The 13,828-nt window shown below is 57.3% G+C and overlaps 4 protein-coding genes across 4 annotated transcripts; 1 reads left to right on the top strand and 3 right to left on the bottom strand.

Annotated features, from left to right (window-relative positions):
• Positions 1-100: 100 nt before the first annotated feature.
• SPBR_02893 (uncharacterized protein) lies at positions 101-1,341 on the top strand (the record flags this gene model as incomplete). The annotated part of the gene is made up of 2 exons (XM_040761196.1): positions 101-727; positions 799-1,341. The coding sequence occupies 2 exons, from the start codon at positions 101-103 to the stop codon at positions 1,339-1,341; spliced, it is 1,170 nt and encodes a 389-aa protein (XP_040620577.1).
• Positions 1,342-2,526: 1,185 nt separating this feature from the next.
• Positions 2,527-4,449, bottom strand: SPBR_02546 (adenylosuccinate lyase; the record flags this gene model as incomplete). The annotated part of the gene is made up of 7 exons (XM_040760849.1): positions 2,527-3,383; positions 3,462-3,534; positions 3,596-3,758; positions 3,826-3,858; positions 3,930-3,999; positions 4,071-4,320; positions 4,426-4,449. 7 exons carry the CDS (start codon positions 4,447-4,449, stop codon positions 2,527-2,529), a joined length of 1,470 nt encoding a protein of 489 aa, XP_040620576.1.
• Positions 4,450-4,849: 400 nt separating this feature from the next.
• Positions 4,850-7,750, bottom strand: SPBR_02303 (exo-1,4-beta-D-glucosaminidase; the record flags this gene model as incomplete). The annotated part of the gene is made up of 1 exon (XM_040760606.1): positions 4,850-7,750. One exon carries the CDS (start codon positions 7,748-7,750, stop codon positions 4,850-4,852), a length of 2,901 nt encoding a protein of 966 aa, XP_040620575.1.
• Positions 7,751-9,548: 1,798 nt separating this feature from the next.
• On the bottom strand, positions 9,549-11,424 carry SPBR_02569 (developmental regulator; the record flags this gene model as incomplete). The annotated part of the gene is made up of 4 exons (XM_040760872.1): positions 9,549-10,948; positions 11,040-11,123; positions 11,181-11,251; positions 11,336-11,424. 4 exons carry the CDS (start codon positions 11,422-11,424, stop codon positions 9,549-9,551), a joined length of 1,644 nt encoding a protein of 547 aa, XP_040620574.1.
• Between the last annotated feature and the right edge of the window lie 2,404 nt (positions 11,425-13,828).

The following is a 13,828-nucleotide window of genomic DNA, read 5'->3' as shown; positions in this document are numbered from 1 at the left end:
CTCATTGCTATCATCTTATTTTGACTTGGGATTCCCGCTTAACCATAGCAAACTTTCTGGGAGCAAGGATCTACTACTACGTCGATTTTTCGGCTTCACGATGGGCGGTTCTTCCCTTGCTGTTTTCGGTCTCGTCCTGAGCGCCTTCTGGGCTCCAACGGCATTGTCGCTTCCGACAGCAGCATCCGAGTTGGACCCTGCCTTTGGTTCTGTCGGGCCTCGCCAGAGTCTTGATCTCGCCGCCATCGCCCCAGAATTGTTCAACGCGCCATCGAGCCGAAACACAAAGGATGCCGCAGTGGCCTCTGACCTTGCAGGCTACCTGACCATTGTCTTCCTCGGCGCCGACCCATACATCTACTTTTACCTCAGCGACGGCAACAACCCAATCGCCTTCAAGGCTCTCAACAAGGGAAACCCTATCCTCAAGCCGACCAAGGGAACGGGTGGCGTGCGTGATCCCGCGATTGTCAAGGGCGGGGGTGACGAGGCTGGTCGAAAGTGGTATATTGTCGGCACGGACCTCAACATCGGCAAGACGACGTGGGACGCGTCGCAGCGGACCGGCTCACGGGGCATCTTTGTGTGGGAGAGCACCGACTTGCTGACGTGGACCAACGAGCGGCTGGTGACGGTCGAGGACCAGACGGCGGGCATGGTGTGGGCACCCGAGGCCATCTGGGACCCGGCCAAGAGCCAGTACATGGTGTACTGGTCGTCCAAATTTGTGCGTTGACCCTGCCACTTGTGTATGATTTGTATTTGGCCAGTGATCTCATCTCATCCGAGCGACTCTAGTACACTGCATCCGACAACAAACACACCGGATCGCCCACCAATACCCGGATCCGGTATGCCTACACGTCCGACTTTAAGACGTTCTCGGCACCGCAGACCTACGTCGACAAGGCCCCCAGCGACACCATTGACTTGACCGTGCTGCCCCTGTCCACGGCTTTTGGCGTGGACCTCGCCGCTGCCGCCACGAACCAGACCTTTTTGCGCTTCATGAAGGACGAGAGCAAGAAGGGCGTGTTCATGGACTACTCCACGACAGGGATCATGGGACCGTTTACTCGGCCGGGCGGTGCTGCGGCGACGATCGAGTCTGGTGTTGAGGGCCCGGCGGCGTTCTGGGACAACACGGTGGCCGGCAAAGCACACTTGCTGCTCGACTTTTACGGCGGGGACGGCTACCGACCGTACGAGAGCACGCGTCCGGAGACCAACAACGGATGGACGGCTAGCAGCCGCTCGGCATTTCCCAAGAACCTGCGGCATGGGAGCGTGCTGCCGGTGACGGCGACACAATATGCAGCGCTTGCTGCCCACTGGGCATAATATCCACGTTACATTATATTACGGCCGTTTTTTACGACGTTGATCGTGGCCGTTTTCTAACGCGACGGTCTGGGGGAGCTGGTGCTTTGAAAACAACGTTAGCAGCCCCAGTTTTATTTTTCTTTAAAAATACGGTTGCACTCATAAGACGAGTTCTAAAGTCGTTCATTGAATGAAATACGGGGTAATGCGACGTCTTGTGCAATTTACAGGTGAACATGCTGAGCGGAGTGCATGGTGCGCCGTTGCCGTCCATTGTCTGCCGTCTACCGTAGCAACAGGACCCACGCGACTCCGACGAACGCCAAAGGTAATAATACGATGCCTGTATGATTTACGATGCGAAGATGCTTCGCAAATGTTCCGACCGGAGTCATTACAACGTATTTCGTCGTAATGAGGTATGGTTCCTTTACTGCTCCACTACTCCATTTTGCTCTGCCGTCGTTGCAGCGCTATTTGCCCTGTTGAATCTGGAGGACCACTGTGTAGACACAGGGGTGGATTGGGGTGTCGAGGGTGTGTGTCTGAGCAAATCTCGCTGCGACGTATCTTATTTAATGACCTCATTTGGTTTGGCCGATGGACGTAGCTCAGTCACAGTTCGAGAGAGTGTCAAAACGGAAGCACCCCTGTCGATACTGGGGCCAATGGCGGTCATTTGACCCCGGCCGAACCTGCCGAGCCTTGGCAGTTGGTTGCAACGCCATCAACGGTTTTTGACGACGCCGTCAGGCCGTGTGCCATGTTGCTTGTCAGGGTAGCAGTGTAGCAGAGCATCGAGGACTGCATCGGGGGCGGGCGTCTTCCACTCTGCTGCGGCTTGTGACGACTCATTTCGCAACAGCGTCTGACCGACCTCGAGCCGTGCGGGCGCAAATTGATACCGGAAAGACAATGCGGTGGTGAACAAGGTGGCTGGCTGCAAGTCATCGTTGACTAGACATGGGTCGCTCGTATTCTGTTTTAGGACGATGTTGCAGCACTGGCCATAGGATTGAACTTGCAACATTGACCGTTGCTGAAATACGAATTACCGACAGGTCGATCAGATTCGAGAGCAAACAAAATATACATGTGATGATAAAATAAATACAAAGATTGCAAAACGCCCTTTTCGTCCTTTCTATTTTCTGCCCGCGCCGTTTTAGTTGAATCCATTTCCAATCAGACGCCGCACCTGCTCTACACATTCAGCTGGGCAGCCCCCGTCTTGCGAATGTAGTCCTGGAAGGCGGCCAGGCGCTTCTCGACAGGGCCGCCGGGGCCGCAGTAGCGCTGGACCATCTCGCCGGAGCGGCCGACAAAGAGGGCCGGGTCCAGCAGGCCGTCGATGTCGGCCCAGACGGGGCGGAAGTACTCGGTGGCCTTGATGCGCTCAATGAGGTCGTTCTTGCCGCCCTGGTTCTTGACCACGTCGCTCGCCTGGTGCGACAGCACGCGGATCTCCTCGTGGGCCTCTTGGCGCGAGCCGCCGGCGGCGACCAGCTTCATGATGATGGTCTCGGTGGCCATAAAGGGCAGCTCCTCCATGACGTGGGCGTGGATGCGCTTCGGGTAGATGACCATGCCGGAGCTGACGTTGTCGAGGCCGATGAGGACGGCGTCGGCCAGCAGCATCATCTCGGGAATGTCGATGCGGCGGATGGCGCTGTCGTCGAGCGTGCGCTCGAACCACTGGTCGGCGTACGTGTCGGCAAAGTTGGCGGGCAGGCTGCGCAGCTTGCGGCCGAGCGAGCAGATGCGCTCGGAGCGCATGGGGTTGCGCTTGTAGGCCATGGCCGACGAGCCGATCTGGTCCTTCTCAAAGGGCTCCTCGAGCTCCTTCATGTGGGCGAGGTGGCGGATGTCGCTGGTGATGTGCATGGCCGTGGCGCCGAGGCCGGCAATGGCGTTGGCGATGTCGAGATCGACCTTGCGCGAGTAGGTCTGCACGGAGATGTCGTAGGTCGTCGGGAAGCCGGACTTGGCACACAGGATCTCGTTGAGCTTGTCGATCTTGGCGCCGTCGTTGTGAAAAATCTCCATGAAGGAGGCCTGGGCTGGGCGTGTGTCAGGTTGCGTGTTCTAGAAATGCCATGGATGCCAATAGGATAGAGGATGATGTAGGGGGTGCATACTGCCCGTGGTGCCCATGGCGCCGCGGAACTTGAGATTGGCACGCTGGATCTGGATGTTCTCAAGGTCCATCATCTGGTCGTGTCAGTCAAGGCACCTACTGTCCGGAATGGTCCGCCTCAACAGCCACACTCACGAGGTCCTGGATCCACTGGGCGACGCGGCGGCCGACGGTGATCAGCTGGGCGGGCTGGAAGTGGGTGAAGCCGAGCGTGGGGATGTCCTTTGTCTGCAGCGCAAACTGGCTGAGGTTGTGGATGACCTTGGCCAGCTTGGGAATGAGAAGGTCCATGGCGTCTCTGTTGTTGTCGTTGTTAGTGCCAGCCCATTGTGCTCTTGTGAGGACGGGGCGGGCCCGGAGCATACCGCATGAGAATCAGCTCGGCGTTGTCCGTGACGCTACGCACTGTTAGTAGGATTTCAGCCAGTACATCGCCAGACACGACTGCCCAATGCTCGCCACCACTTACTAGCAGGACGTGGCGCCGAGGTGGATGATGCCGGCCGCAGCAGGGGCCACCTGGCCGTACGCATGAACGTCTGTTGTCTGTCAGCCGAAGTCGTCCCTCAACTTCAGTAGTGCCACCGCCGTCGCGGCGTAAAGAACTCACGCGCCATGACGTCGTGTCGCCGGCGCTTCTCCTCGACGGCGGCCACGGCAAAGTCGTCGTCGGTCAGCGTCAGGTGGGCGCGCATCTGCTCGAGCGCCTCGTCCGTGATGCCCTCCACGCCGACCTCCTTCTCGGCCTCGGCCAGCAGCAGCCACAGCTTGCGCCACACGGAGTGCCGCGAGCGCGCGCTGAAGAGCTGCTTCATCTCCGCGCTGCTGTAGCGGGAATCGAGCGGTGTCTGCAGTGCGGGCTCTGGTCAGATTCAGTCGTTTGATGTAGCGATACACGCCGCATCCGTCATCCCATTCAAGCCACCCGGGCCACCATCCAGGCTACTGCACAGGAGAGCACTTACCTTGTACGTATCAAAGCCGGACATGGTGGCAGCTGGTGGGATGCAATGAGCAATCGTGACTTGTGGTTGGTGACGGAGGGTCAGTTGGGTCCCGGATGGGCGCAGGACTGGGCAACTGTAGACGCGGCCGACTCAATGGCATATACAGTAAAATGCAGTAAGCACACAGACGAAGCAACAAAACTATTCACGACAATAACGCTATCGAACCATCACGATAAAATAAAGTTTTTGCTTCGCCGATAATGGAGCCACTAGATGCCGGCGACCCCTGCAGTGGGCTAGCCTCACGTTCTTCCAACCCCACTATGAGGCCACCACGTGCCAAGTCATGTGCCGATCAGTGCCGGCTCACTCCCTAACTGTCGACCCGCTTGCCCCTACGATCCAGCCTGGTTTGCCCTCCGTACACCCTCCGCCAGCACTACAACGTCACCGTTGCCTTGGCCACATTCTTGCCCGTCACCTGCACGGCCACGCCCCGAGCTGCGCCGGCGATGCCCAGCGCAGATGCCAGCTCCTGCACTGTCAACGTCCGCGTCTCGTGCGGGAACAGCGTCACATAATTGTCGGACCATGTGACAGGCGTCACATCGGCGCCCTCTGCGTCGACGAGATTCAGCGACACAAACACGGCCGGGACAGCCGAGTGGTTTTCGAGGCGGATGACCGTCTCGGCAGAATGAGAGCCGTTGGTGGCCGCCGCCGCCCTCGTCTCCCGAGCTGCCGTCACGTTCGCCGCCGGCAGCTTGTCGAGCGACTGGAAGCCGGCGTACTTGGCCACGGGCGTGTAGTACCAGTTGGAGTCGTCCCAGCTGAGCGTGTCCACGCCGGCGGCGCTCAGCCAGTAGACGCTGCGGCTCAGAACGCCGGCCGACGGCGCGATGCCGTCCAGCAGCGTGAGGCGCAGCAGAGCGACGTCCTGGAGCGTCGACACGCCCTGGATGGGGAGCACCGTGCGGCTGCTGTTGGGCACGGCGACCGTCGTCCTTTCCTTGGTCGACGTCGTGATGTTGCTGATGACGGCGCCGTCGGCCGCGTTGATCAGCTCGGCGCGCACCATCCGCACGCCCGTCTGGTTCTGCGACCGGTTGACGAGCACGGCCGCCTGGCGCACATAGTCGTACGCGACGTGCTCCAGCGCGCCCGTGCCCAGGGCCGCCTTGACGCCGTAGTAGGCCCCCGCCGGGTGCAGGTAGTAGTCGAAGAGCGCCCAGTGCAGCGCCGGCCACGCGCCGTTGAGCATCCAGTAGACGAGGCCCGTCGCGGGCCGCCTGCTGCTGTTGGCGTCCGTGCTGGCCGCGCCCGCGAGGCCCCAGTTGGCCGCAAAGCCCTCGAACGCGGCCCGCGTGGCCTCGTAGTCGGCCATTTGCGTCTTGAGGAGGTAGTCGTCGAGCGACGTCGGCGCGCCGTACCGCTGCCACAGCGCCGTGTTGAAGATGGTGCGGTTGTGGAACGAGGACGCCGCCGTCGACATGTGGTACAGGCCCTTGTTGGGCGCGCGCCAGAGATCGTCGAGATCGGCCGTCGACAAGAACTTTTTGAGGCTCGAGAGCGTCGGCGTGCCGCCGCCCGGCCCCTGCTCCGACCCAAAGCCAAAAGCCGCGCCGTAGCGCACGTCGTCGTCGACCGTGGCCGGGTCCGTGATGTCGTACCAGTAGTTGGGCGGCACCCAATCGTACGGACCCGGCATCTTCATGCCGCCCGGCCCCAGCGCCTTGGGATAGCCTGCTTTGGCCGCCGAGGCCACGACGGGCGCCTGCCAGCCGGCGTCGGCCAGCGCGGCCGTGTAGATGGCCGTCGCGCGGTCGTCGGGCCAGTAGTCGCTGCCGACCAAGAAGCCCAGCAAACTCGGGTGGCTCTGCTGCATGGCGGCCTCGTGGCGCATGCTGGCGTTGGCCGTCGCATAGTCGGCATCCGACCACACGGCGACCGGCTTGGGCAGGTCGTCGTTGTACGACCAGGCCTCCCACTTGTCGCAGCACTCCCAGCCGGGCAGCACCATCAGACCCAGACGGTCGGCGATTGCATACAGCTCCGGCTGCTCCATCTTGCCCTCGAGGCGGATCGTGTTGAGGCCCATGTCGAGCGTGTAGCGGGCGTGCGCCTCGAATCGGGCCGCGTCCCATCGCAGAAACACGTCGGACGCGTAGCCTCCGCCGAGCACCTGGAATGGCTTGCCGTTGATGGAAAACAGAATGTCGTCGGCGCTGCTGACCCGGGCCGCGACCTCGCGGAACCCAAACGACTTGGTGGCCGCGTCCGACTTGACGACGGACGACCGCGATGATGTCGTGGCCGGCGCCGACACGGTGAGCTGTGCAGTGTACAGAGGCTGGTCGCCCCACTGCCGCGGCCACCAGATGGCCGGCGCGTCCACGGTGGCTGTCAAGACGATGCGTGTGGTCTGCCCCGGGCCCAGCTGGGTCGACGGCGATGATACTGACGACAGGGCTGCGTCCGAAGCCGCCAACGATCCGCCATCCCGGAAAATGCTCGCTTCGGCAGCAAAATTGACGCTCGCCGCGCCCAGGTTGCGCACGGTCGCCCGGATCGTGACGGTGCCGTTTGTGCCCGCAGTGACCACGCTGAACGACTCAATGGCGACGGCCCTCGTCTTGCGCAGATTGATGTCCCGCCACACGCCCGTGCCGTTGTCCGGCGGGTATGGATTCCAGTCCACAAAGCCCAGGCCAAAGTCTTGGAGGTAGTTGGTTGGATACGCGCGGACGACAATGGCATGGGCACTGCCGTTTTCCTTTCCGCTTCCAGACTGAATGGCAGACGTCACATCGTACACGTGTCCGCCGTATGCGCCGCTCTGTGTCACTTTGTCGGCGACCTGCTGGCCATTCAGATAAATATCGGCCCGTGACGTGATGCCGTTTGTTTCCAGAAGGTAGTATGTGCTGCTGCTGCTGCTGTTGCTGTAGGAGGAGGAGCCACTCTCCGACGGTACTCCAGATGCAATTGTGAACTCGCTGCGGTACAGCCATGGCACTTGGAACTGCGCCTTGTCGATGGCTGCCAGGTGGTCCGAGAAAAACAGGTCGCTGTCGTTGTACACGCCCGCGGCAAGGAGACAGCCAAATACCGTGCATCGCGAGACGGGCGCATGATGCCATGACGAAGAAGCGGCAGCGGCTCCTGGTTTGGACAGAGCCGCCGGATCCTGTGTAATTTTGGCCGAGGACTGGACATCCCAAGCCGGAATGGGCGCCGTGTCGCCAGCTGAGACCAGGGAAAGGGCTTTTGGTTGAGCGGCCGCTGCAGCTGTTGCTGCCAGTGCAAAGAGGGAGGCTGCTGTGTCGACGGAGAGACGCATGGTGACAACAATGAGGAATGGCGATCTGGTGCCAAAAGAGAATACAACGTCCCAGGAAGTAGAAAACGGAGGGTCCAGTATGCCTTTTGACGATGCTCCTTCTCCATGATCCGCCGTGATCCATATCAGCCGTCTTGTATAGCAATTTATTTTTAAAGTGGTGGCCCGGCATTGCCTGCGCATCTTTATTTCCCTTCTGGCTGTTTCTCCGCGGCTGGGCGCCCAGGTGTACCGCAGCAGTCTAGAGCCGTCTTCGCTGGTGGCAACATAAGACTGTCTAGATGCAGCCCGTCATCTGCAACGTTGACTTTGAAGATAGGTTTGCTACGTCGTACTGTGTGCTGCTTTGCAGAGGTTGGCGTATCTGGGAGCAAACCTGTGTTGGATCTATCTGTTTTGTTCATTAGTTAGTACCTGCTGAAGCAGAGGTAAAACCGAATGGTGAATCCCTGCAATAACAAACACGTTACGAGACTCAAAATTCTGATGAAGTTCAGAAACATTGCAGTCATCTATGTGAATACTTCATGTTGGAATTGGGACACTGTGCGTGTAGACCTACATCTTGTGTGGGACATTGTCCCCTCCTTAAGACGGGTAAAATCGAGAAATGGCGGAGAATACCTTGCGGTCGTTCCAAACAAGTTTAACTACCTCGGAAGAGCAACGCATCGAGCGGGACATTTGTTGGCCTCCTCCGTCTTCCGAGGAATACGTCAAATCGCATATACAATCGTTGACCCAGTTTGAGGCCAAGGTTAGGTAGTGATAAAAACAAAACAGTGCGTGGTACATCTTGGACTTTTCAACTTGCCCAAAGACCAAGAAACAGCTTTCAAGAAAAGTGGATTATGGACAATATAAATAAGAGTATAATCGAGAATCTGCCATGTCTATGCTAGAATTTTAAAATAAGAAACGCGAAAGATAAAAAACACCACAAGAAGCCAAAACTTTTGGGAGTTGAATGTAAAGGACGACAGACGCCGTTCTTGCTTCCCGAAAAGAGTGTTCCGAAACGAGCGTCGAGAAGAAAAAGAAGAAGAAAAGAAGAAAGAAACCAAGGAGAAAGCGACAGAACGAGAATGGAGTTGTGGAGGTTGGGCAAGCAAAGAAAATCGACCAAGGCAAAAAGTAGAGTGAAAAACGTAAGTGAAATAAGAAGTGAAGAGTAAAGCGAAGAGTCTCGCAACTCCTCTGAGGGGTATCAACTAAACCAAAAAAGGGGGGAGATGATGAAAAGGAAAGTCTGTGTGTGAAGCCAGGATCGAATTTGTTTGCTGTTCGGCCGCGGTGTCGAAAAGGGCGGGAAAGGTAAAAAAAAAGCCAAAATATTGAATGCAAAAAAGCGAGACGATTGGAATGAATGGAGAACTTCCACATTCCCAGTCTGCTCCCTAAACATGCCGCTCTCGTTCGGCGGATCGCACTCTCTGTCGTCCGTGCAGGGCTCCGTTTGCGCAAAGCTACCGACGAGCTCCTCCAACTGTTGAATAATTTGTTTATTTTTGGTTGACAAAAAAGGGGCGAGCTGCAAGACCCAAAACTGCCACTAAAGCCCGCCACCGCCGACCAGGTTCATGTTGGCTTCCGCCTGCCAACGCCACTATTGTCGTCGCCGTTTGTCCTGTATGATGCCGCCAAACCCACCAGGAGTGCGATCCGGTAAACAGAAAAAAATGCCAAAAAAAGCGAAAAAAAAAAAAAAAACAACGAAGAAAATGTCGTGAAAATACGGGGATAAAGCCATGGCGCTATTTATCTTGACAGGAGCCCAAGTCTTGTTTTCCGGTTCGTCTTATGATGCTTGGCCAGAGTTGTGCCGTTCGACGTCTCCGTAGCCGAGATCCAAACCCAGTCCGCTTCCATTGACGTGGGTCAGATCGAGCGATGGCAAGCCGTTGGATCGCGAGGTGCCCATCGACTGCGGCGCACCCGTCAAATGCGACTGCGGGTCGCCGAGCGCTTGCGCGTAGCTATACGTGCCGATGCTCTGCGTGTATGGGGTCATTGCTGCTCCTGTGGCGGCTGCCGCCGTGTAGTTGGCTGTGGCGTCGGGGGGGCTCGTGCTCGTGCCGCTGGGCGTCGTATTGTTCGGGTTGGGTGTCGCGTGCGTACGTGGGCTCGCGTCCGCGGACGCGTTGCTCGTATACATGGGGCCTGGGTGTGGTCGGTAATCGCCGGCAGGGCTGCCCGTGAGCCCGTGCCCTGCGGATGTCGACGCCGCGCTCGAGGGCTGGTAGCCCATGGACGACGGCGATGCTTGGAGTGCGCCGTACTGGAACGCGTGCTGTGGTGAGTGCCGACTCGACGGCGACTGGAACGTGCCTTGACCGGCCGAGCCCGGACCATGCGGGCCGCCGCCCAGTTGCTGCGTGTCGAGACGGTTGAGGTGGTGCGTGTGAGGCGCTGCATGGCTGTACCCGAGGGTGGCCGTTGTTGTCTGAATCGGCAGCCCATACGGGGACGAGCTAACCGGCATACCGATGCTGTGATAGGCAGCGGCCCGTGGCGCACCGTACCCGCCGAGATCGGATGTTCCGGCTGCCACACTGGGCACACCGCCGGTGTATGGAGGAGGCGGCGGTGGTACGTCGTCGATGCCGAGGCGGCGCCGCTTCGAACCGAGGCCGGCGCTGTCGGGGTCGTAGTGGCCATACGCCGTTGCCACGTGAGGGTCAAACGCACTGCCGCTCGTCGTCGTGGCGCCATACGGCAAGCTGTCGTCGGCACTGCTCGTACGCGTAGGGATGGATCTCCGCCCAGCATCGCGCGGATCCTGGTGCTTCCGGGCAAACTCGGCCGCTGTCGCATTCCGCTTCCTGGTCGTCATGCTCCGGGAGTCCTTTCGTAGGCGAAGCCGCACGCCCTGGTCGCTAAAAGAGCGCGTCAAGAATGTCGACTCCGCGAGTCCAGGGAAGGACTTTGTAGGATAGACCTGGAACGTATCGGACACGATGGACGTGATGTGCACGCACTCCATCTTCTGCATCTGGTACAGTGTAAACAACAACCGGAACTTGCCTTCCACCTTGCAGCTGAGGTCGCCGAAAACGAAGAAACCGCCGTCCTGATTGTCTGTATCCTTGAGACGATGCAATGACGAGACCACGGTCCCAATGAGGTAACTAGGCAGCGGCTCTTTTGAGGACGTCTCGTCGCCCTTCAACAGAGAACAGGACATAAAGTAGTACGGACCTAGATTGATTGTGACGCCGCGTTAGGCTCCCGCGTTTGTCCCTGACTTGCCTGCTCCTCTTTCTCAAGCTTCAAAGGTGCTGATACGTACTCTGGAGGAAGTTCTGCATGGGGTCCTTTTTGTGGCTGACCTTAAGCTGCAGGATTGGTGGTGGATCGATGGGTTTGCGATCGGCTGTACTCGCGTCAGTTGGTTGGACAGCACACGAGGAGAAATGTCAACAAAACGTACCTTTGTCCTTGCCCAGTGCCACGCGGGCATGCTGGGGCTGTTGGCGTATCTCAAGCATGTAGTCGGGTACACTTTTGGGGGGAGAGGGAGAGGGCTTGTTAGCAGATGGTCAGTCTTTTCAATGAGCAACACCTCCGCCACAAGACTGTACACACCTTTCTTCCACTTTGATAGCCGCTGAAGGAGGCGCAATGGCGTGGTCCCCAAACTGCGTCGCGTATGCGGTGTGCAGATGCCCGCTCATGGGGGACGGTGGTAAGATCGAGTCGAATCGCCCGTCGTCATGCACTAGAGAATAGTCACTGGCAGAGGTGGCGCTGGTCGTGCCGTAGTACTCGTACCCGTCCGCCTTTCGTTTTGTGGACGCCGTCGTGTCGGTGTTGACTGGTTTGCTTTTCGTTTCTTCTCGCGCGTCCGTCGAGAAGCCAAAAGCAGCAGCGTTGCGTTGTTCTCAGACCCAAATGGAAGGCGAAAATTCAATACCAGCTCCGCGTCGAGGAGAGTCTCTGAAAGATGTCCCAGAAGCGCAAAAGGATGATCGTCTACCTGTCGTCCGTGGCGCGTCCGTCCTGCAACCGCCACTCTTACTTGCCGATGTGTATCTCTCCAACGTTCCGATGCAGTGCCCTGAGATCTAGTAGCTCGAAGTGTCCATGCGCGTGCTGACTGTGCTTCGTTCTCTGCGATGTTGGCCAAACTGCAGGCAACGGCTAGGTTGAGGTACGGTCGCAGACCACCAGTCAACTTTGCAAGGTCGTAGTTAACGAATGAGAGCCACTTTCCGTCCAAGAAGAGGCAACGTGACCGGGCGAGGCTGATGAGTGCTGCTATTGGGTTTGCTGGATGGCAGCACCAGTTGTTGAATAAGGAGCGACAAAGATTTGGACGACGTAGAAATCCGAGAGGAGCCCGACGTGTGCGCGCAGATGATGTGGAGAGTGTGATCGAGATAGTCCGACGTGAATAGATGAAAGGTTAACGTGGAATGGTGCACGAGATACAGTCAAGAGAGAGGCAAAGTAACGGCCAGAATGGAAAAGAAAATATTAAGAGAGAGATTGCTCTGGAGTCGGTGATGGAGAACGAGAGGAGGGGAGGGGGCGAGGCGTGATAATATGGGTCTCAGAGATCCAGTTTCCTGTACTTGTCGTTGCGCCACCGGTGGGTGTAAGAGCAAAATAAAATAAAAAATAAGGAAACTGCCGGCTGGGTCGAGGTGCGGATGTGCTGGTCCACGGAAGTTGCAACACACAACCTGGTCGTCTCAAAAGTGGTGTCTTTTCTCCACGCTTTGCCTTGTCCTTTCCTGTTGCTCTTCTCCTTGATCTTCGTGTCGAGACAACTCAAAATGCGCAAATGATGCTGTCCGAGGTTGTTGCAACGGGCCCAGGCCAGTCCAGAAAAGTTGTATGCTGACGCACGAACAGCTGAGCGTGCCGGAACAAACTCTGGATAGGATATGAAAATAAAGTGCCACGGATTCCGGACAGTGATAAAAAGAAGAAAGAAGAAGATGCGGTAAATTCGGTTGGTGAACAAGAGACGGATCGCAAAAAGACAAACAAACAGTCCTCAACGCAGGCGTCAAGTGCAGAGTTGCAGTGCACTCGATGTGGTGTGGTTTGTTCTTGTGGTTGAGCTCCGGTCTACTGTCGTCCGTCTGATCTGGTTGAACCTGCAATGCAGGAAGAAAGATTGGGATCGTAGGCCCAGGGAATGACTGGAGTGGCAGAATATAAATAAATGTGAAGAATAAAAAGAAAGGTGTGTGCAAGTTGAGGTGGATAGAAGGTGTCCTTTTGTTCTCCGCCACACAAACTTGCATCGTATTGAACGAAATGCTTGCTGAAGAGAAGACTCTCAGAACGATATTGTATCTACGATATAGGCAGGGCCAGTTACGGAGGGGAGGGGTGGTTGGAGTGTTGGAGAAAGCACAGGGCGGAGAGGGCCAGAAGCGCGAGGGTGGGACGGAGAGTTGTGCGTGACAGGGGGGGAGGCGTGCATGTAATGGAGAAAAAGAGGGAAAGGAAAAGAGAGAAAGAAAACGGAAAACAGGTTAGGTGGAGAGGGGGGTGTGAGAAGCAGCCTGGAAGGAGGGTCCTTGACAAGGCACAGTAGTAGCCAGTGGCAGCAGGAAAGAATGTGAGGCCAGTCCTAGTGTGGTACTGTCTCTCAGTTCCCCATTTGTGTACAAGCGCACAGAGGACAAGGAAAAGAAAAAGAAAAGAAAAGAATGACAGATCGAAGGAGGTCAAAGAACCGACCAGGGTGGATGGGCATCAGTGGAGAGGAGAATGCAAAGGAAAAAGGTTAATTCGAGTCGAAGGGGAATAAAGTAGGGAAAAGATAAAGTAAGCCTGGTCTAGGTCAGGTATTTTGGCTAGTAAGTCCCTCGATGTCAAAGGTATCTAACGCTGTATTCTGGGCTGCTCAGAGGGCGAGTAAAGAAAAGGGGCGTGTGCAGATGTGAATGTACCCCGTAACCAGAGACGTCGTTGTGTGCACCTGCAATAAATAGAGGGAGGGGACCAGGGCAGGGTAAAGCAGTGCCGGCGTGACGCAGCTGGTATCCTGGTGATGACTAGAAAAAGGGCACCGAGACGACTGAACAGAGCAAAAATGTGCTGTGTCTGGTAAGAGTCTGG

Source organism: Sporothrix brasiliensis (assembly GCF_000820605.1).
Source record: "Sporothrix brasiliensis 5110 chromosome Unknown Cont17, whole genome shotgun sequence".
Lineage (NCBI taxonomy): Eukaryota > Fungi > Ascomycota > Sordariomycetes > Ophiostomatales > Ophiostomataceae > Sporothrix > Sporothrix brasiliensis.
The sequence above is the reverse complement of the archived record's forward strand: the minus strand, read 5'-3'. Positions and strand labels throughout refer to the sequence as shown.